The sequence below is a fragment of the Linepithema humile genome, chromosome 4, assembly GCF_040581485.1.
Source record: "Linepithema humile isolate Giens D197 chromosome 4, Lhum_UNIL_v1.0, whole genome shotgun sequence".
Lineage (NCBI taxonomy): Eukaryota > Metazoa > Arthropoda > Insecta > Hymenoptera > Formicidae > Linepithema > Linepithema humile.
Window position 1 is genome coordinate 17291138 of NC_090131.1, and position 21661 is coordinate 17312798.

The 21661-nt window shown below is 34.5% G+C and overlaps 3 protein-coding genes and 1 long non-coding RNA gene across 17 annotated transcripts in view; 2 read left to right on the forward strand and 2 right to left on the reverse strand.

Moving 5' to 3' along the window:
* Window positions 1–2098: 2098 nt before the first annotated feature.
* On the forward strand, window positions 2099–7695 carry vap (RAS p21 protein activator vap). Of its 2 annotated transcripts, XM_012367045.2 has the most exons (15): window positions 2099–2336; window positions 2781–2962; window positions 3112–3293; window positions 3585–3982; window positions 4058–4203; window positions 4275–4608; window positions 4791–5140; window positions 5226–5417; window positions 5837–5986; window positions 6053–6101; window positions 6182–6400; window positions 6476–6708; window positions 6793–6934; window positions 7079–7216; window positions 7297–7695. In XM_012367045.2, exons 1-15 carry the CDS (start codon window positions 2289–2291, stop codon window positions 7372–7374), a joined length of 2841 nt encoding a protein of 946 aa, XP_012222468.1. In that variant the 5' UTR covers window positions 2099–2288; the 3' UTR covers window positions 7375–7695. The 2 variants fall into 2 exon arrangements, with proteins under 2 accessions (XP_012222468.1, XP_067209043.1); XM_067352942.1 differs by lacking the exons at window positions 2099–2336; window positions 2781–2962 and adding an exon at window positions 3395–3503 and having other exon boundaries at window positions 3152–3293.
* Window positions 4464–4878, reverse strand: LOC136999303 (uncharacterized). Its single transcript, XR_010889680.1, has 2 exons — window positions 4748–4878; window positions 4464–4669 (listed from the first exon to the last, which is right to left on the reverse strand). It is a non-coding gene; the product is annotated as an uncharacterized lncRNA (long non-coding RNA).
* Window positions 7564–12388, reverse strand: Ras85D (ras-like protein 1). 3 transcript variants are annotated; one of them, XM_012367046.2, is made up of 5 exons: window positions 12202–12388; window positions 10971–11164; window positions 10652–10795; window positions 10355–10561; window positions 7564–10171 (listed from the first exon to the last, which is right to left on the reverse strand). In XM_012367046.2, the coding sequence occupies exons 2-5, from the start codon at window positions 11097–11099 to the stop codon at window positions 10076–10078; spliced, it is 576 nt and encodes a 191-aa protein (XP_012222469.1). In that variant the 5' UTR covers window positions 11100–11164; window positions 12202–12388; the 3' UTR covers window positions 7564–10075. The 3 variants fall into 3 exon arrangements, with proteins under 3 accessions (XP_012222469.1, XP_067209067.1, XP_012222470.1); XM_067352966.1 differs by lacking the exon at window positions 12202–12388 and adding an exon at window positions 12055–12074; XM_012367047.2 differs by lacking the exon at window positions 12202–12388 and adding an exon at window positions 11827–11984.
* A 1211-nt stretch (window positions 12389–13599) lies between these two features.
* LOC105670217 (uncharacterized) overlaps window positions 13600–21661 on the forward strand; it is a 231340-nt gene continuing 223278 nt past the window's right edge. For 4 of the 11 annotated variants that reach the window (XR_010889668.1, XR_010889669.1, XM_067352979.1 and 1 more), the window contains exons 1-6: window positions 13601–13810; window positions 14140–14275; window positions 14627–14764; window positions 15110–15250; window positions 16084–16435; window positions 16737–16775. The gene's annotated coding sequence lies outside the window, so the exon portion shown is untranslated. Of the gene's footprint in view, window positions 13811–14139; window positions 14276–14626; window positions 14765–15109; window positions 15251–16083; window positions 16436–16736; window positions 16776–21661 lie in introns of all 11 variants that reach the window. The other 7 variants (XR_010889665.1, XR_010889664.1, XR_010889667.1 and 4 more) reach the window with 4 other exon arrangements.

The following is a 21661-nucleotide window of genomic DNA, read 5'->3' on the forward strand; positions in this document are numbered from 1 at the left end:
TCGTCAGACACAATCTGTGTGTGACGATCTTGAATATAAGAACCGATTATGAATACCGGCCTATTTCAGTTAATCAAATTCATACGCATTTTTTTTAATTTATTGAAAGTAAAAGTCGACATACATTTGCATTACATGATGCAAAAAGGCGAAATTCAATAAACAATTACCGCTTACAAATTTTCCAGCGACCTCTAGTTTTTATATTATAAATTTAATATTTAAAAGTAAGTATTTTATTTTGCAACTATAACTAGGCTGTTTTTTATATTGCTATTTGTGAGGTGTAAGGTTTCAAAATAAGGCCCCAGCTTGCGCCTAATGCGCCTTATGGTAAATACGGCCGTGGATGTTGACATGTGATAATGTATAATGATTTAAATGAAGTGCTTATATTAAAAGACATTTCCATGAACATAAAGTTTGATTAATATGCAAATAAAAAAAAGAAATAAAGCTGTTATGTAAGCTGTTATGGTTACCTAATTCTTACTGAAATAATTTATAAACAAGAATAAATCAAGTGGAATTAGTATCGGAAAATTAGTAATGGAAACAAAGCTTAAAAATTAATAGTTTTTCGTCTAGAGATATTTTAAAAGTCTAACTTTTAACTTTTGCTATGCTGTGATGACATAGCCGTGATATAATGCCGTCTAATGTGATGCTGTGTGTGTAAGTGGATGTGTGCGTATGTGTGGGTATATGCTGTGTTGTGTATATCACACGCGCGTACACACCCACCACTCACTCGCATACACACCTACACGATACATGCAGCACACACATGCACGCACATACACGCATATGCACGCACAGGCGCGCATACGCACGCACACGCATGCGCACCCGCTCCGTACTCCGTACTCGCCATATTCAAATAAAAATTATTTATCTTGCGTTTTAAACAAAAACAAATGTTGGAATTATAAATTTAACCGATTATTAATAATGTACAAACGACGTACAAACGATTAAGCACGATAAATTCATAAGTTATAGTTTACGTGACGTAATTGCGACATAGGGGGGGGGGGCTAACTATCATTGGCACAGTTACAAAAACTTTGTAATTTTTTTTTAAATTAACGAAAAATGTACAAACAATAAAAATCATAGTACATTCATGTACAAACAATGTACAATCCGAATATATAAATGTTTTTACGATTTGCGTTAGGAGGGGGGGGGCCCAACTATATAGACCTTTGTTGTGATGTCCCGACAATGGTAAAATTCAAAAAACAGAACATTATTAAAGAGATCTGTACAAGTCCATCTAAAATTCATCTAAAGAGCAAGATTGAAGTTATGATTATAAGTGTTAATTGTATTATTAGTTATAAAATATTAATTATATTATAGCTATAAGAATACTGCATATATATATATAAACTGAACAATGCATTGAACAAATAAGCGAAGAGATAAGAATAACATAAGCAAAGGCAGATGAAATAATTTCACGGGAGATTAAAAGGCAACAACGGAAGCAAGTCGGCTTCGTCCAAAAAGGTTACCAAACACCCATCTTATCCGTCGGCTATCTTCTATAAACGAAAACGAGCTGCATATCAACTTCCAGCCAAACGATATTCCAACGTATCAAGAAGCCGATGTGACGATTAAAAATCTATGCGATACTCTCGAGGGCCTACTCCCCATCACAAGAGGATCAACGTACATCATCGCTCGTGAGACAGTTTTCTTCCAGCAGTACTATTTTTCTCTGCATTGTCCAGTTGAAAACACTGAGTTATTTGGTTCATATTTAGCAGTGTAATATCTGCATTATTAAGACGTATCTATAAGGCTTTGCTTCTAATTAAAATTAGGTAAGCTAATTTAATCTATTTTTATTTGATTTTATTCATATCCTTTCATACGATGGATCATTACCTCCTGTATCCCTAGTAAACCCGGTGAACGCAGGGTGACTAAAAAATAAGGAGGCATTTCAAATTCGCGCTAATAGTCGATATTACAGAATTCTCTACACACGTCTAGTGACCAGACGTAACAGTCGTTAGTGAATTTCCGACTGTCGTTATATTACCGATCATTTTCTATTAGCCACCACAATGTTCCTCTTGCTTGCGCGTACATCGCGGTTGGCGCGTGCAGTAGTAAAATGGCTGCTGGGAAACGTCAATACATTTTATATTAATAAGAGCCTACCTTTGTAAATATTCGCGGCGCAAGGAGACATCGCAATAAGGGCGCATGCCGTTCAACTAACAGCCCGACGTTTTCGTGATCGCGTGTATGTGAGTGCACGTGCCGGCGAAATGGCGGAATTCGTACGCGGCGGGCCCAGCGTGTCCAACAACGCCAAGGTACGTGTGAGGAGTATTATTCACCGTACGCCGTCGCACGCACGTCATTTCTTTGTTGAACGACACTGTCGAAAGAGAAGCACGACGCCGCAGGGCGCACCGTAATCGCTCTAATGATGAATCTTCTCTCGTTTATTTAACATTTTGCTTCTTTTTAATTTATCCTTGCGGTACTATTTACATGCAACCGCGAACTTATCTCCATCGTTATCGGTATCGCCCGGTGATACTCTCCATTCCTTGATTAGGCACGCATGCCGCGACAATGGAAAAAATGTGTGCGCTTCACAAGCTATGTTTTTGTTTATTTTTTCAAATTAAATTAGTCTTTGTGCCAATGAAATTGATAAATAGAATGCTAAAATAAATTAAATCATGAGCATCAATTGAATTAATAAAAATAGTAAATAAGAGATTCACCTAATTGAATCATTGCATTTTTAGATGGAACATAATAGCAAAGGTGGATCTCCCAGTACAGGAAGCGAAGATGGTGGTCAAAATGAATCATTAAATCCGGAGAATGAATTTGATCCTTTTCTTGAAAATATACCAGATGACATACAAGATACAGAAGAACCTGACAGTGCAAATGCTACTCTATTAACAGCACCACCAGAAAATCAGTGAGACTGAATATAGTTTTGTTAACTTTTCACGTTTCTGAAATTAGGTTGAATATTAACATAAAATATGCAAATTATTATTTGCCTAGAAAACCAAATGGATTTATAACTTCAAAATTAAGATCAAATAAAATCATAATCTCTTGCAGGTGGTATCATGGTAGATTAGATAGGTTTACAGCAGAGGAAAGACTGTGGGATGCAACCAAAATGGGTAGTTATCTGGTTCGTGAAAGCGATAGGAAGCCTGGAAGTTATGTTCTATCTTATTTGGGAAGAACTGGAGTAAATCATTTTCGAATTACAGCTGTCTGTGGAGATTATTATATTGGTAGGAAGGAAGATATAAATAAAGAATTTCATTGTTTATACGTAACATAATGATTATGTCTGCAAAATTTCAGAGATATATATTATCGTGTATTATTTCAGAGACATCTTATTTTAACACATGAGCTATTTATTCCAAAAATGATGAATTCTGAGATCTAAATTAATATATTCGCCTAAATTTGCAAAATATGATTCAAAATATTATAAAGTAACACAGATGCAAAACTTACAATATTATTTTGTAGAAATTATGTTGAGTGAGTGTCTTCTAATTTGTACCATGTTGTAGGCGGTCGTCAATTCAACAGCTTATCAGATCTGGTTGCATATTATACTCATTGTTCGGATCTGCTAAAGAGAGAAAGACTTGTGTACCCCACACCACCTCCTGAACCAGTAAACGATAAGAAACGAATTGTTGCAATATTGCCATATACGAAGATGCCAGACACTGACGAATTGAGCTTTCAAAAAGGAGATATATTTTTTGTGCACAATGATATGGGCGACGGATGGCTGTGGGTTACTGCTCACAGAACTGGCGAACAGGGTTTAATATTTCGAGAATTGGTGGAGGATCTTGATGATTCAATAGATCCTAACACGGTATTTTCTTGGTTTCATCCAAATGTCACCAAAAGCGAGGCGGTGGACATGTTGGTAAAAGCTGGACCTGGAAGTTTCCTAGTAAGCATAATTCTTTTCATTTGTGATATTTTTTATTTTATTCTTTAATTTATTTTTCATATCTTTACTCAATAGGTCAGACCATCGGACAACAGTCCGGGCGATTACTCACTTTTCTTCCATATAAACAATCAGATACAAAGATTCAGGATCGAAAAAAAAGGAGTACGATACCTTATGGGAGGTAGAACTTTTGAATGTCTTGATGCTGTAATTAACAGGTATATTTTCGTCATTTTAATTTTACATGCACAATAATACTTTTGATCATTTTATATTGTTATCATAATAGATATCGGAAGGAACAAATTGTGGAAGGTCATACTTTGGTTCAAGCGATGGTAACTGAACCTGACGGTAGTGTAAGGGTAAACAGAGAAGTTCAACATGCCGAGAAAATATACGCGACTTTGAGAGAATGTCGAGAACAGTCGGGAGCGAAGAAGAACAAGGGGATTAAGATGCAAGGATATTTGGAAAAGAAATCTGAAAAGAATAAGAAATGGAAAGCATTATATTTTGTGTTGCTAGTGGATGCCACCGATACGCATCTCTATTTATATGACAATCCTAAGAGAACCAAGCCGAAGGGTCTCATCGACTTAAGTTGTGCTTACTTATATCAGGTGAGAAACGCATATTTAGTAAATTGAAGTATATCATACATCAGCATTAACATGTCAAAACCTGAAATCAATAACATAGACATTACAATAACACGCATGACATGTGCGATGTTTCATTAGCAAATTGAGGAAATAACACCTTAGAGTAAAACGTGGGATGAGTTATCAAAGTGTCTTTTTAGGTCCACGAAAGTGTGTTTGATAGGCCTCATTGTTTTCAATTAGTTGAACGTGCTTTACCGTGTCTGGCCACCATAACTTATCTGGCTGCCCCAAACTCCGAGAACGCATTAGATTGGATTAATGCCTTGAAACCGTTATGTGTCTCACAACTCGGTCGTGCTCCAAAAGTCCCTCGCCTACGTGAATTGCGTTCATTACACCTGCATATCCTAGACGCGCATAGACTTCCGTACAAGCTAGTTCCGAATCCATTTATTATAGTGGCCCTAAACAATGTTAAAGTCGCACGCACGAAGGTCAAAACGGGATTTCCGGGACATCCACTCTGGGATGAGGAATTCATTTTAGAGTATGTATGAAAATCTTATGTAAAGTATCGTTTCAGTGTATAAAAACCATACCATAACCATTGCATTTATTAATTTGTTCAATAGAGACGTACCGCCAGATGTTGTGTCTTTCTCCCTGACTCTGTATAACAAGGGTAAGCGTAGCAAAGATACCGAAGTTGCGGAATTAACGGTTGAGTTGTCAAATTTAACTAACGGAGAAGAAATGGATGATTGGTATCCTCTGTCGGGCGTCACGCCCATCGGAGAATGGGGAGCTTTACGTTTACGCATACGGTAAATTTTCTAAAATATTAATATATCTTAAATATTTATATATTACGTTTCTTATTGCAAGATCAGAACGGAATAGATAAACGAAATATTTAAAGATAATGTTGGCTTTATTATGCATTATATTATTCGAAAAGATTCGACATTGTTAACAAGCCAAGCTACCAATCGGTCGACTGTGACTCTGAAAAAATGACTTTGATGATTCTAAACGTTTACGGCTTCGTATTTTCGTCGTTAATCGATCATTCCCGGAGAATTCAAAGTGCTATTGTTTGGTTTCATGTAAACAAATCGTCAACTGTTTGTGCTTTGTCGAATTTTCTTGAATAATACAATACATAATACATGTCCTATCTTATAATATCTTATAGTATTCCTACATTATATTGATGTATTAATAAAAAATATATATATTACAGATACAGACATGATTTAGCTATGCCTCCCGAAGAGTATAGCCCTCTTCAGCAGTTATTACTCGATCCTGAACTGCATGTTGTCAAAGCTTTAGCAGACGTGTGTCATTTAGACAGAGTACCCTTGGCGAATAGTCTTCTTAGAATTTTTAGGTATACATAATTGTCCTGTTTTAATTATAAAAATACACGATGATCCTGATATTATTCTTTTCTTAGACACGAAAGGAAAGAGGCGGATCTTTTACGATCATTGAATCAAGCTGAAGTACGTTATGATTTTACTCATATACAAACAAAAAATATTATTAAATCTATGATTATAATTGTAAAATATATTTTATTTAGGTTGAAAAGGAAGACGAAACACCAACATTGTTTAGAGCTGCCAGTCTTACTACCACTTTAATGGACTTGTATATGAAGTCCGTTTGTACATCGTTTTTGAAAGCTGCTTTGCGTGATACGATTGTGAAATTGATCGAAAGTAAACAAAGCTGCGAATTAAATCCAACGAAAATGGATTCCCCTGAAGATGCATGCAGTAACGCGGAATTTTTACTACAAGTATATAATTACCATTTCAATCCAGTCACAATCGATTTAATTTGCAATTTTAATTACATGATATTTTTATTTTAGGTATTGGATGAAGTTACATTGAGTATTTTTACGAGTCCCGATGCTTGTCCAAGAACTCTCAGATATATTTGCGGATGCCTGCAAAGAGCAGTCGTTGCTAAGTGGCCACACGAAAGACTAGTCAGAACTCGGGTTGTCAGTGGATTTATATTCCTACGCCTTCTCTGCCCTGCCATATTAAATCCTAGGTCGTTTAATCTAATAGCTGAACCTCCACCGCCATCTGCTGCGAGGTAAATGATACATAAATTAAAATGATACAAATTGAAGTAATTTTAAATACCTTCAATTTGCTGATATTTACGACTTATTTTTAGATCATTAGTTATGGTGGCAAAATGTCTGCAAAACTTGGCTAATTTAGTGGAGTTTGGTGGCAAAGAGCCATACATGGAAGTCGTAAATCCATTCATACTCAAAAATAAAGAGCGAATGGTAGTATTTCTTGATCAGTTGTCTGTAAGTACACTTTCGCACTTATTTTAATTTCATATAAGATTTCTTTTTGCTGTGGGGGAGAGAAGGTAGATGATGCATTTTTCCAATTGCGTTTTTTATACTGTAAAGATTGCATGAAGTTTATCGTTTTTATGTGATGTACAGAATGTTTCTGAGAAACCTGAATCAGAGGGTACAGATCCAAGAACCAAAAGCGTAACCGACACCGCAAGAGATTTAGCGACATTACATCACATTTGTGTTTCACATCTAAAAGAACTTCAAGTTCTTTCGAAGACACAGGTACGTCCAAGAATCTTTAATTTTCTAATTATGCAGATATCCACGCGTTTATACATGTAAATTATATTTGTTGTTTACAGCCAACAATTAAACAACTGGTAACTGTAACTGAAATGCTAAGCAAACATAAGCAGAAGTATATGGAAATGATACGGTAGTGCTAGAGCCATGAACAATGCCAAACAATAAAATGATTAATAAGATTCGACGACGGATAACATCATATAGTAGTATTTAATAATTATGATTAAGTGATTAAACGTACAGACTGACGTGCCATATATATATATATATTACTGTATACACTCAAGCCTACATTTACTATTTCATATGTAATTAGTAATTAGTTTATATATATATATATATATATATAGTGACAAGTAACATGACAGTGATATAGATACATACAGAATCATATAGGCGTATAACGATTTTATATTTACTTAGGTGCTCGAAAATAAATGCAACATCAATCGAAATATCTCTGTTTTTAATCATTCCAAGCCTGCTTATTCAAAGCTGCAAGAAACATCTATTAATATTCAAATTTGTATGAAGTATTTAAATTGGAGATGCATATAAGGTGTCAATAAAAAATAAGTTTAAATTATTAATTAGTGTATTTCACGAACAGATATAACTTTATTATGAACATTTGGATATTGTGTATCGGATAGGATGAATACATATTAAATATAAGTTTATACATGTACCTGAATACATTTGAAAAAATTTACATAATCAAATTTTACGTAAAATTTCTTAATTCGCGAATTTCGATTATAACAGCTAAAACATGAATATTCTTGAACAGTATTATTTATGAGTGATTTATTTCTATCTAAAGACTCGCATTAATGACGAAATATTATTAAGGAAGTTACAAATATGAAGACTTTAATTAACGTTATAAAAGTAAATAGCATGGATGAGCGCTAAAGATCTTATAGGCGAGCATTCAACAAGTGAATGCGTATAACAAACAGGTTTATATATAAAGTTTTATTGTGAAATCAATTTTATAATGATATCTATGTCATGTGTATATTTATATAATATACACATTTTTATTAGCTGAAAATATTAATATTAAAAAATACTACATGCACGCACATACGAGAATATGGAAGTTATATTGTTTGCATTGCTTAATGAAGAGGATTTAACCCTTGATTGTTACTTGAACATATCATAGAATCCAGTCAATATATTTACGTTGTATGTTGATTGAAGAATAAATTCATTGTATCGAGATTATTTTATTGTCAGAAAAAAAATACTCAATTAACTTGAGTACTCTCTGTAGCTATATTCGTCGTTTATAATTTTACTGATTAAACTATGAGTATATCGCAATAAATCATGATTAATATATATTTATTTTATTACCTATTAGTTATCCTATATTATGGTGAATTGATTAGCAAATTATTAGTAAAGCAGAAACGTAAGTTTGTTTCACTGTTTCAACTGTTTAACAGCAGTGTGTTTAACTTACGCTTCTTCTTAAAGTTTAGGAAGATAGCAGTTTTCTAAAGTAAATATACTTAGATTCCTATATAAATTATAGAGAATAATAAATTTGTGCTATGGCAGAAATATAGCTTTCTTGCAATAAATTCATTATTTCTAGAAATAAACGTTAGATGAATATTAAGCCTTTGGTTAATAACATGTAGGTAGCACGAGAAATTAATACAAGAAAGCAATATTTTCCTTTCAAAATTGAACCACTGACGAGTTTATTTTGTTATAATTATACAATACTCGTTATTCAATTCATATGTACAGTGGCGTGCAAAAGTTTCCAGCCAGTGACATTTAGTACTCTAATTTATAAAAAAAGCCTAATAAAATTTCATCAGACCTTTTTTTGTAAATTAGAATACAAAATGTCACTGGTCGGAAACTTTTGCACGCCACTGTATTTTTAAATGGTACCAAAAACAAGTATTAATCTTCCTCGGACAGCATACATTTATATTTTTGTAAATTCACTCCTATATAATTGGTAAATAAAAAGATCTATTTAAAAATTGTAGACTTAATCATAATAAGACTTAACTTACCTAAAAATATCTAATCACAGTACATAATGAATTAAGTTTGTAATATCTTTTCTGTAATTTTATTATTGATAATTAGTTATCATTAATGACATAATTAATGACAAATTATCACTGATAATATTATCGTTTTAGCTATTAAAAAAATATCATTATCAATAATAATGTCATTATCAATAATAATATTATTTGTTCAGCACATTGCTGTTTGATTGAAATCCATTAGTGCGACAAGTGATTGATAGTACCTACATATCAACTAAATGTCTATACGATAAAAGTAAAAAGTATATTTTCCTTGTCATACTTCATATTTTAAAACATTGGCATTTATAATAAACTTTTTGTATTCTCCTGTATATACAGATGACAAAACACTTACCAATACAAATATCAGTGTAAAATTCGATATAATATTTGCAAATTAAATGTAGTTTTGCAATTACGTAAGCATATATATGTAACAAAGAAAATCAGTAGTTCATTCAATCAAGGGTTAAAATGCTTCAGTTTAATGAAATATTAAAAATTGCATGGCAAACTGCTAGGTAAATATTTCTTATATGAAACATAAATCCGTTAGTAAAACGTATGTTAATAAAACATACAGTACTATTAGGTAATTTGTTCTTTCTTTTCAATGTATAGAAAAAATTGTGCTTGCAATTTATCATAATATTCTATAGAGTAAGCTGCAAATATTTGTGCACTGTGAACGTAATGTAAGACTTTTTTTCATATTCTATTCCTGCGTTGTAATAGCCACGTGAAAATATTGGTGTTATCCAAGAATTTATAAAATTTTGCATTTTGACAGAAGACGCTTCTTATGTCCAGAACTACCAGGTGGTTTACCTGTGCGTTCTTTATCTTTTCGTATTTCTCTGACCTGAAATTTGTGACGGAATTACGTCCCTTGAGATTTCTTGCAAAATTATTTAAAACATCTTTTATAAAGACTTGATATTTCGCACATGTAAAATTGTATGTATATTATGCAAATTAAATTACTATCTGAAATATGACATCACAGAGAAGGATTATTTTTATTAAAGATATTGTTCTTACTCACCAAAGTATAAAATGCATCATCTACACCCATTCTCGTTTTTGCTGAAGTTTCTACAAATGGCACACCGTACTGTCGTGCGACTTCTCTCGCTTGAGTCATATTTACCGCCCAAGACTGTTGAAGATCACACTTATTTCCAACTAACACCATTGGCACTTCTTCCGCATCTTTCACTCGTTTTATTTGTTCCCTGTATGTTCCAATATCCTGTAATATTAAATGTACAAGTTGTTTAGTTGTTTCAAAATTATGCAACAAATTAATCGAATATATATAGCTGTCCCCCATGATACTTACTTCAAAACTTTTCGCCGAATTTACAGCAAACACTAACAAGAATCCTTCTCCTGTTCTCATATACTGATCTCTCATTGCACTGTACTCCTCTTGTCCAGCTGTGTCTAATATATCTAAAAGGCACGTTTCACCATCGATCACCACCTGTTGGACAACAATATGTTGATGTACTCAATAAAATATAAAAACATATACATTGTTAAATTTACTAAATCTTGTTTAATAGTTTGCATATTTAAAAAAAAAAAGATTGCAATGTGCAATTTATTATAAACTATTATATAAAATAATAGAACAAATTAAATTATTATATGCTTACTTGTTTCCTATATGAATCTTCTATAGTAGGATCATACTCATCAACAAAATGATTTTGTATCAGCTGAATGGTAAGCGCCGACTTTCCAACACCTCCAGCTCCAACAACCACAAGTTTGTATTCAGTCATGATACAGGTTTTTAATATGAGTAAACAGATTATATTGTTTTTCTCTGAGCACTCTTATAGCTGTCCTGAAAATAAGAAATACAATGTAGATAAATTTTTATCAATAAGACTGATAAAACTGTTAGGAAGATCTTATCAAAGAAATTACTCTGACAAATTAAATTCTACTTATATAGTAAATATATTCTCGTAAAATAATTCATTATTATATAAAAAATCTTTATTAATTCAATAGATAATGATTATTATTAATAAAACAAGCTACACTTTACACAAGTCAAACAATTTGTTTCATTGTTAGATTTAATTTGACAGAGTTTTTTCAAAAGTACGATTCTTAAAATACAGTTTACAATTGTAAAACTTTAATTGACAATTAATGCTGGCATTCGGCAGAAGAAGCAGCTTTACATTTTTATATAATCTGCTAAGCTTCTAATTTCTTAATTAATCTGCTATCTTTCAATGTTGACAAAATGTAAATTTTTCCAGCGTACTAAAAGTACAAACGTAATGTGTATTGTGAAGCATAAATGATTATAATTCAACAAGAAAGTAGCGTTGAGCAGAAATAGCTTTCAAGCTGCTGGTAATGAAACATTAAGCACTAATTTAGTGTTATTTTCTGCCACAAGCAATTATTGTATAATTATTGATATTAATCACTCGTAATTATAACACACATTTAACGCAGCCACCGAGTATATGATATGTTCACTTTACTCACAAATTGCTTGAATCACATTAATTTCGAGGATGATGCATCGTATGTTAAATGATCGAAAAAAATAAATGGTGTTGTGTGTGTATCATCACACCCAATAAACATGCATGTATATGAACGTGCGGATAGACGTAACAAATCGATCGTAATCACGTAGCGGCTTCGCATGCACCATCAACGGGTCGGATAACTAAGCGTTCGTCGGCCGAGCGCGAGAAACAATTACTTAACGAAATATCTTCCTGCGACGAGTCATCGCTATGCGCGTCGTTGCATTTGGGAGTAAACAATGCATGCTCGAGATGCGAAACAGCCGAGAGAGGTGGACAGGCATGAGCGATGCTCGACGACGCGGACGATGCATCTTGTGCAACTTACCGTGACTCAAAAAATGCTCATTTCACGCGCTGCACCTTGGAACGTCAAAACTCTTCTCTTCGCGATCCGCACTGTCGTGAATTAGTCACAGCAGATACCATCTGGAAAGGAGCATCGTCAGTGGTGCCAATGTTGCTCGGTATGAAATTAAGGAAATGTTGGGAAGGGTGTTGACCACCGCGCTTGAGGGCTGCTAAGGTCTTGGATAGCTCTCACAGATGGTGCGAATATCGCAATTATCGTTTGCGATATGATTGCTAAAAACTTTCACTGATTGTGAATTTTACGTCTTCTCGGTAAATGTTAGTATGTAAAACTTTAGATCTATAATTCACTACAGCATTCGAGAGACAGAGTTCTACCTGTAATAATACAAAATCTAATGTAATACAATACGAAGACAAAACATTTGAAAAATTAAATGCATATAAAATATATATTGCTAATATGTATTTTCTTACTTTGAAAATAAATTAAACAAATTTTTACGATTCCATTATAATCCACTAATGATAATCTAAAAATCTGTATTATCAACTGATTTTAATAATTATTAACAAATGATCTATATTATCAACTGATACAAAACTGACATCTTGCAACCGTTACATTTGCATTTCAGATGTAGGAACAAACTTTGATTCGGTAAATATCATAAATCATGGTATGTCTTTATTTTCTGAAAACTTTTCTCACTTGTTTTTGTTTATCGCACGCGCTGAGTTTGTGAAACTCAAGATATGATACTATTTCTTTTTTGTTTATCTCAGAACTAAGAACTAGTTTACAGAAAGCTCTCATAACCTTTTTATTCACAGACCTTAAAAGATGCAACTATCTTGTTTATATCTAATCTGTTTAGCGTTCATGAATCATGGGATGAAAATATGTTGATTAGAGTTTTAAATAAGCTCCCTATTAATCAATATCAAAATAAAATTGCATAACATGATTAATCTGATTCCTTAATCAGCCTTTTATAATCGCATTGTTTATGCTTTTCTACAGTTTTATTCTGAGAAAATAATACAATGCAATTGAAGAGGATATATTTTACTTGATATCGTACATACATTGTCTGTAAAGTAACGATAAAACAAAAATAATATTTATATTATTTATTCAATCCAAAGCATTAATTAACATTTGTCCAAATAATATTTATATTATTTACTCGCCGAGGGTGCATTAGTTTGTCCGGTTCATGCATTGGAGTTTAGATCTCGTGAATAATTGACTAATTACGGAAGCGTCGAATGGACTCGGGTGATCGTTGCTACGTTAATTAAGGACATGCTCGTGTAATAAACTATTGGTATATGTTACTATACTGTAATAGGAATTAATATTACAATGCTAGTATAAAGTTTTCTGTTATGTTTATTTGCATCATAAAATATAAACGATGCGGATCTACATCTGTATTCACAAGTTAAAGTTTTCATCAGTTATATTTCGCGTTGCAAAGTTGCAATTACTGCATGAGATTGCCATCTTGTATTTATAAATTTTTAAATTATTATGTTGCATGCATGCAAAAATGTAGCATAGTGTGTTTGTTTCATATTGTTCATTCGTGTGATAATACACGTTGAGAATGTTATGAAAAGTAAGCTGCCAGCGTTTATATTATTTATTAGTAAATTGTACATTAGTTTGCTGTATTTGCATGAAGTATATAAATGTGCTCGAGTATAAATTCTGTGAATAATTGGCGAATTACGATGGTGTCGAGTAGAGCCGGCCAATTGTAGGTTAATTAAGAATAAGTGTATGCAATCAATTGTTATATTTTGACTACACTATAATAGAAATGAATATTACTATAAAAATTGCCTCATTTGCGCTGAAAAATATCAAAGTTGCTAATCTACGTTTATATTAGATTCAAAACTTAAGATTTTTTTATTGCTCATAATTCGCATTCTAATGTTGCAGGTACTGCATGAGACTGCCATCTTGTCACATATTTTTTAATCGTTGTGTTGCAAACTTGCAAAGAACGCCGCAATTTAATTGCAGTCGTTGAGTTATGTTCATTTGCATGATGCAGCGCGCGAAAATATTGTAAAAGGTGAGCCGTTAATCTTTATATTATTTACTAGTCGATTGTGCGCGCGCGTTAGTTTGACCGGCGTATTTGCGCGAAGTACATAAAAGCGTTTAAGTGTAAATCTTGCGAATAATCGATGAATTACGGGAGTGTCGAATGGCTCCGATTATATATACTCGCTGCGAGGTTAATCAAGAATATGCGTATGCAACGAACTATCGATAGATATTACATTGCATTAGAATTGAATATTACTGTGCAAATTATAAAAATTGTCTGCCATCTCTCATTTGCACTGAAATATTAAAGATGCTAATCTGCATTAATAAGTTAAAGTTTTCATCGATCATAATTTGCATTGCAATGTTGCAGGTGCTGCATAACAGCCATCTTGTAACATTAAATTTCTTAATTGTTGTGTTGCAAACTTGCAAAGAACGACATAATTGCAAATGGCGTCGAGTTTTGTCTATTTGCATGATGCAGCGCGCATCGAGAATGTTGTAACAGGTGAGCTAATTCTTATATTATTCATTAGTTGACTGCGCGTTAGTTTGTCTTGCGTATTAGCACCAAGTACGTGAAAGCGCTCAAGTATAAATCTCGCGGGTAATCAGTGAATTATGAGTGTCGAATGAACCCGGGCGATTATTGCTAGTAAATTAAGAAGATGCGTATGCGATGAACTATATCTATAGATGTTAATGTACTGTAATAGAAATTAGTATTACTATGCAAATTATAAAAATTGTCTGTCGTGCTCATTTGCAGTGAGAAATATAAAAAATGATAATCTACGTCTGGATTCATAAGTTACAATTTTCATCGATAATAATTCACATTGTAATGTTGCAGGTACTGCATGAAACTGCCATCTTGTCTTGTTAGATTTTTTAATCATTCAGTTGCAAACTGGCAAAGACATCGCAATTGACGCGCAATCATATTTCGCATTGTTCATAAGTGCAGTAATACACGATGAGAATGCAATGAAAGGTAAGCTACTAGCGTTTATATTGTTTATTAGTCGAATGTGCATTAGTTGGTTTAGTATATTTACATAAAGTATATGAATGCACCGAAATATAAATTTCACGAATAATTGGCGAATTATGGTATTGTCGAATAAATCCGGATAATCGCTGCTAGGTTAATTAAGAACACGTGTGTGGTAATAAACTATCTATTAATACTATTATATTGTAATAGAAATTAATATTATGCAAGTTGTATAAGTGATGAAAATTATCTGCTATGCTCATTTGCGTTAAAAAAATATCAAGGTCAATTTGCAAGAAAGTTTTTATTGATCATAATTTGCGTTGCAATGTTGTACTTACTGCATGAAACTATCATCTTGTATTAAATTTTTTAATCGTTCTGCTGCAAGAAAGATCACAATTGACGCGCAATCATATTTCGTGTTGCGTGATGTAACGTGCATTAAGAATTCTGTGAAGCATTATATTTATTATAGTTGACCGTGTATTTATTAGTTTGCTCGATACATTTGTATGAAGTATGTGAACGCGCTCGAATATAGATCCCGCGAGTAATCGGCGAATTATTAGAGTGTCGAATGTACCTGGGCAATCGCTGTTACGTACTAATTAAGGACACATATGTGCAGTAAGCTATCGATAGATAGTTCCTATGTTGTAATAGGGATTAATATTACTACATAAATTATGAAAATTACGACGCTAATTCGCGTCGCGAAACATAAATGACGCTAATCTGCATTTTTAGGTTAAAATTTTCATGGTTCATAATTTGTGCTACATTGTAATTATTATGTAAGATTGCTAATTAATTAATTAATTTTTCAGGTTATTCAACCACGATCGCGTAAGGATGAACGTTGCAGTACACGCACGATCATAGTGTTTCGTATTATTTAGTCACGCGGAATTCGTACGAAGTCGTGAGCATCGCGAAGTGTTAATTAGCGAGTGCGCGATTGTAATTAGTCGCAATTTTTTCGTTCGAATTGCGCCGGTGTGAATAAATGCCTGAAATAATGGTAACCGTCGCGCGAGATCGCTATCTTGTTTCTCGGAATGTTTCAGTCGTTCGTAATTAACCACAGTTTTTCTTTCGAATCGTGTGCGTGTGAATAAATGTTGGTGGAGCTACAATAGCTGTGCAGCGGTAGCGGTTACAGCAAAGTTATGTTGAACGGTGAGTGAATTCATTTGTTGCATTTACATGGTTAATTATTCGGTTATTAGCGATGATTAGGGAAGATATATTAGTGAATGTCCAATCATCAGAATATAATCATGGAAAATAGTTCTACATAAATATTAAACATAATTACTAAAATAATACATTTGTATACATATATAAAATATAAAATAATGCATGCCCATGAAAAACAACCAGAACATTATCCAATTTTAATTATTATATTATTATTTTCATTCTACTTTTATATTGTTAATGTTTGAAATATATATGAAAATTATTTTAATTATTTTAGGAGCTGTTGCCGAGAGAGATATCGATGGTACATCATTTGGTGAGTGTGAATATGTATTATTATGTGGTTGAATTATATAGTCTTATGCTACAGTAAAGCAAAATATAGAATTTTATTCCCAGCTGTTATCAAATAATGCAATAAATTAATATGTTAATAATTACATATAAGAAAAATATAAGATAGAATTTCTGTTCTTTGTTATATTTTAATAATTTGTAATATTAAAATAATTTTGAAATTCTATATATAATTTACTGTATTATATAGCTATATAATATATATAACAATTGCTATTTTTGTGTGATTGTTTAAAACATTAAAAATAATAAGAGCTTTAGACTGTGTAGCCCGATTTAATTATATATGGAATTCATTATCACTCGTTTTTTATTCTCTTCTTAACATAATGCAATTAATTATTAATATAATTAATTACTTTTAAAACAAAATAATGTATAACTAGATTTCATATACATTACATTTATTCCCTCATTGAATAATTATATAACTTTTAAACGCGACGTTTATTTGCCGGAGACAGCGCTTAAAAAGTTCTATGATTTTGCTTGCCATGTTTTTCGCTGAAGCTGAAGTTTGACGGATTAGACGGATGAATCGTCTATTGCGACACGTATTTGTGATCGCAGTATTCGAAAAAATACACCGTCTCCTGATTTCTAGGCGCGATGTAAAGTCGTGATGCTATCCGCAACAGGCTGAGCTGACTTTATCCGCGTGGTATCATTTCGCATCTTATTCCCGAGGGGCGACGGTCCCACAAATTCCGTCTATCTATGCCATAAAACCTGATAAGGGTATCGCGCATTTTTCCTGACTATTGTGTCTATCTATGGTGATCTATAAATTCATTTTAAAGTAAACACGATGCTGCGGCTTCAGATGCTATTGTTCTAAATTTTTAAATATACGAAATACGAAATTTTCTTACATTTATATGTATATAATATGAGGTGTCTCACGCTTTACATTTTCAAACTTTAATAATAGATTCTTTGACACCATTGCCATTCATTAAAAAAGACTTGAAGAAAAACTTAATTACGTTGACATTTCATTTTAAGTTGTTGAAAGTTAAGATTGAGTTTTTATAAAATAATGTTATTGAATATAAAGAAACTTTGCCTTTTGATTCCTTTTACAACTTACAATAATTTTGATACAAATTTAATTAAATAATTAATAATTACAGTGATATAACAGACTGAAATCTTTGTAGCGATTTGAAATTACATCTTTGTAGCTATAGAATGGTTCAAGAATCCATCATTAGAATTCGATACATCGTCAGAGATGCTCCGCATAATAATTAGTCGGAAGTAATACCATCAGCATGGCACGGTGAAGATGGTTTCGCTAAATAACGAGGACGGGTCCTTTCGTCCCTTCACCCCTATGCCCAATCGCATTTACATTGTGGTTATTCTCCGCGCAATTACGCGAGCCTCGCCATTGAATCAATTTGGTTAGCTATGTGACGCCGTATTATCGCCCGCTTTAAATCACCTAAATTATATACCGGCTATTCCCCGTCGACTGCGGTGGCCGCGAGCCGCCGTGGCTGTCAGTCGTGTCGCGCACGCGGTGTATCACAGGCTGACGGGCGAATTATGAATTATTGAGTGAATGAATAATCGTCGCTGTAAACAGCGGCGCATGCACGCGCACGACCGTTTTCGGGCATGCATACAGCCTCATTATGCGCGACGAGGAACATCGCGCGGTCGATCCCTAGCGCGTTACAACTGCTGGGTCGAGGGTGGGCGGGGGAGAAAGAGCGGATATATATGGTCCGTGTCAAACGATTTTTAATCGCGCTCGCTCGGCCACGGCCGTGGCCGCGCTGTTACGATAATTGAGCGAACCGAATTACACATGTATCTAATAACCATCGAACGTTACCGAGCGCACACGCGCGCGCTAATTGATCATTCTCCACCCAACGATAACGCGTTAATGATATACGCTGGCGCGTGGGAAAATCAAGATCTATCCCGAGTGCCGTGAAAATAGCGCCCGAGGGGGGGTATTTACTCTGATACCCGGTCGGCGGCGCGCGATAGCATTATTTCGACGGTTTTTTTTTTCACTTCTCGACACGAGTGTCGTTAATTCCGCGCGGTGAAAAAAGCGCATGGGATGATCTCGCGCGCGGAGATCTACGCGCGAAACACGTGAGCGGAATGGGCAGGCGAGAATGTGGAGGAGCGTGCAAGTAATTTGAGGTTTTATTGCGGAAAAGCACGGTAATTTTATGAGTTTTCCAGTGAAGCGAATTAAGATTTGCATAACGCGTCGACCCGCCGCCCGCATCTAAGTGTCGAGAGATGCAAATGCGGCTCCGTCTTTAGATCTTTCTCTCTCTCTCTTTCCTTACGAATCTCGTCAGAAGGGTTCAGCGTGTAATGTGGAGGCTTAGTGGCTATATCTCGCTATACTGGCATAAGATGCAAGAAGCCTTCTCTCTTTCGCCCGGATTGTTTCCGCCGAGCGAAACCAAAATCTTGCTAAGATCCGTAAAGTAAGGAATTCTCTATTTAGAATCCCGCAAGTAGTTTTTGTTCGTATTGCCTATTATCGAAAGTATCGCCGCTTCTCCTCGAGGCAAACCTGATGAGAGAGCATTCGATGCATACTACAACGAACGGGAGAGAAGTTTGGAAATGTTTTACCGCGGAATTTTACTCGTTTTCATTCTCGTTCGGTTTTGTTCTGCATAAAAGCAAGAAAATGCAAATAGGTCGTAGATGAATAGTTATTATATCAGGAACTCATTTAAAATTATGAAATCATTTTTTATATGATATCAAATATTATATAAATTTCAAAGAGTTAAAAAATTTATGTAATAATTTATCTGGATATAAGCAAAATTACTTTTACTACTCTTCACACAAAAAATATGACAGTTAATTTTATTAATTAAAAAAAATCAATATTTTATATTTAGATATCCAACGATATGTGTTTTTTTTAAATCAGAATATTATTCGGAAATGTTCATGTTTCACGCATCAATGTTTTCGTGATCGAAATTCACAACACACGCGTTATCGAGCTGCCCGAAAATCTGCGATTTGTTCGCGCTACGCGGCGCGCGATGCGAATTAGCGTAGGCCATTTTTTAGCGTGAACCGTGCTCATTATCAGGCGTGGCAATCGAACGTTATCCGACCGGCTGAATGTGTAACGACATCGAGCCGGCGCGACCGTTCGCCAGCGGACGCGATCGTTAACGTTAACCGCTCGCGTTGATGCGTATTCATGCGTGGCTCAGCTGCACCTGATTACGTTAATAATGAACACAATTGGTGCTCACCTGCGTGACTCGCCGAATGCGCTTAATCTGTTTACCGGTGCCCGCCGTTTATATTATCGTGAGCGCGCGACAACGCGAACACGCGTATTAGGAGCGGGAGCTGCGCGACGCCGTGCACGTTGAATTCACTCGATTTTGTCGATTGCTGCCGTAAAGCCGACGACGACGACGACGACGACGACAACGATGCGGTGCAACATTGTGGCACGTAATGAGATAAAGCGATTGTGCTACGAAGATTGCGCTTGACTTTGCAAAACGGACGCTGCACAAACGGATGCTATTTGCTAGAATAGGTGCATCGGTGAATGAGCGCTGATTCTGCATTTATTTTTGTATAGATGTGTAATGACATTTTCCTGTTATATTGTGATTATTCTTATCAATGGCTTTGTCATTTTAAAATATTTTTATTATTCGAAGATAAAATCACGTAATTTTCCTGTATAATTTTACAATGAAAAGCTTAAAATTTATTTGATATCGAAGATATGAGAAACTTGAAACTTGTTCATTGAAATGCACATAGATTACTATATTGTTTTTAACTGCATTTGTGAAATAATGAAGAATTATTTGAACGCCTCTCGACTATGTAACGTGATATTTATGAGGCGATTACTCGGTCTTATCGACGATACAGCCGATGCGGAAATAACATTGAAAGGCATGCGTGTCAAGGACGGTGGAAAATAGCGGAAAGGTGCGTGAGAGCGGAAAATAAGATCAATTTCGTTGTGCGTTCACCGATCGCGTACAAGCCTGGGTCTCTCTTTCTCTTTCTCTCTCTCTCTCTCTCTCTCTCTCTCTCTCTCTCTCTCTCTCTCGCATCGCCGTCGTCGACGTCGTTGTCGGCTCGGTCAACCGTCGCCTTTTCACTCTTGTCGGCTTCTCGTCGCGTATTCCTGGCACGCCGCGGAAACAGCGGCGGGTTTATTTTCTGCGGAAAATCACAACGTGTCTGGATAACGCTGGTTATCGCGCGGTACGCTGAATACAACGTCTCGAGTATGAAAGAAACGGAGTCTGCACTGCCGTCTGATTCCTGTGTGCACACTGTATAAATGTGCATTCCCTGTACACGATCGCAAGCTTGCACTTTCCACAGCCTTCGGGCAAAACGTATCAGAAAATGATATTTCTATATCTGCATCGATTTCTGAAGCTCTTTCTCCTGCAACGATTCAAGCGAACTTTAATTAAGGATTTGTTCAATATTTTTATTACGCAACACACGATATATAAATATGCACGTAAGATTTTCATACGTGGAATATCGACCAATTGTTTCCACGCAATCGCCGTCAGCATTATTCGCGCAAAACAATTCAAATTTTATTGAATTATACAATAGGAACCAAGAAGATCGTTTAAACTACACGCGAATGCTTTCACGGCAACGTCGAATTCCGCATGTTTACTTCGGCCGATTCTATGTACAGATGCATAGAACATAAAACGCAAACGGATTAAAATGGCAAAATCTGATATTGATGAAATTTTTAACTTATTATAATTAACTGTAATCGTTAATTATTATATATATTTTATATATACGTTTTTTAATAATAAAAATGTATGTTTG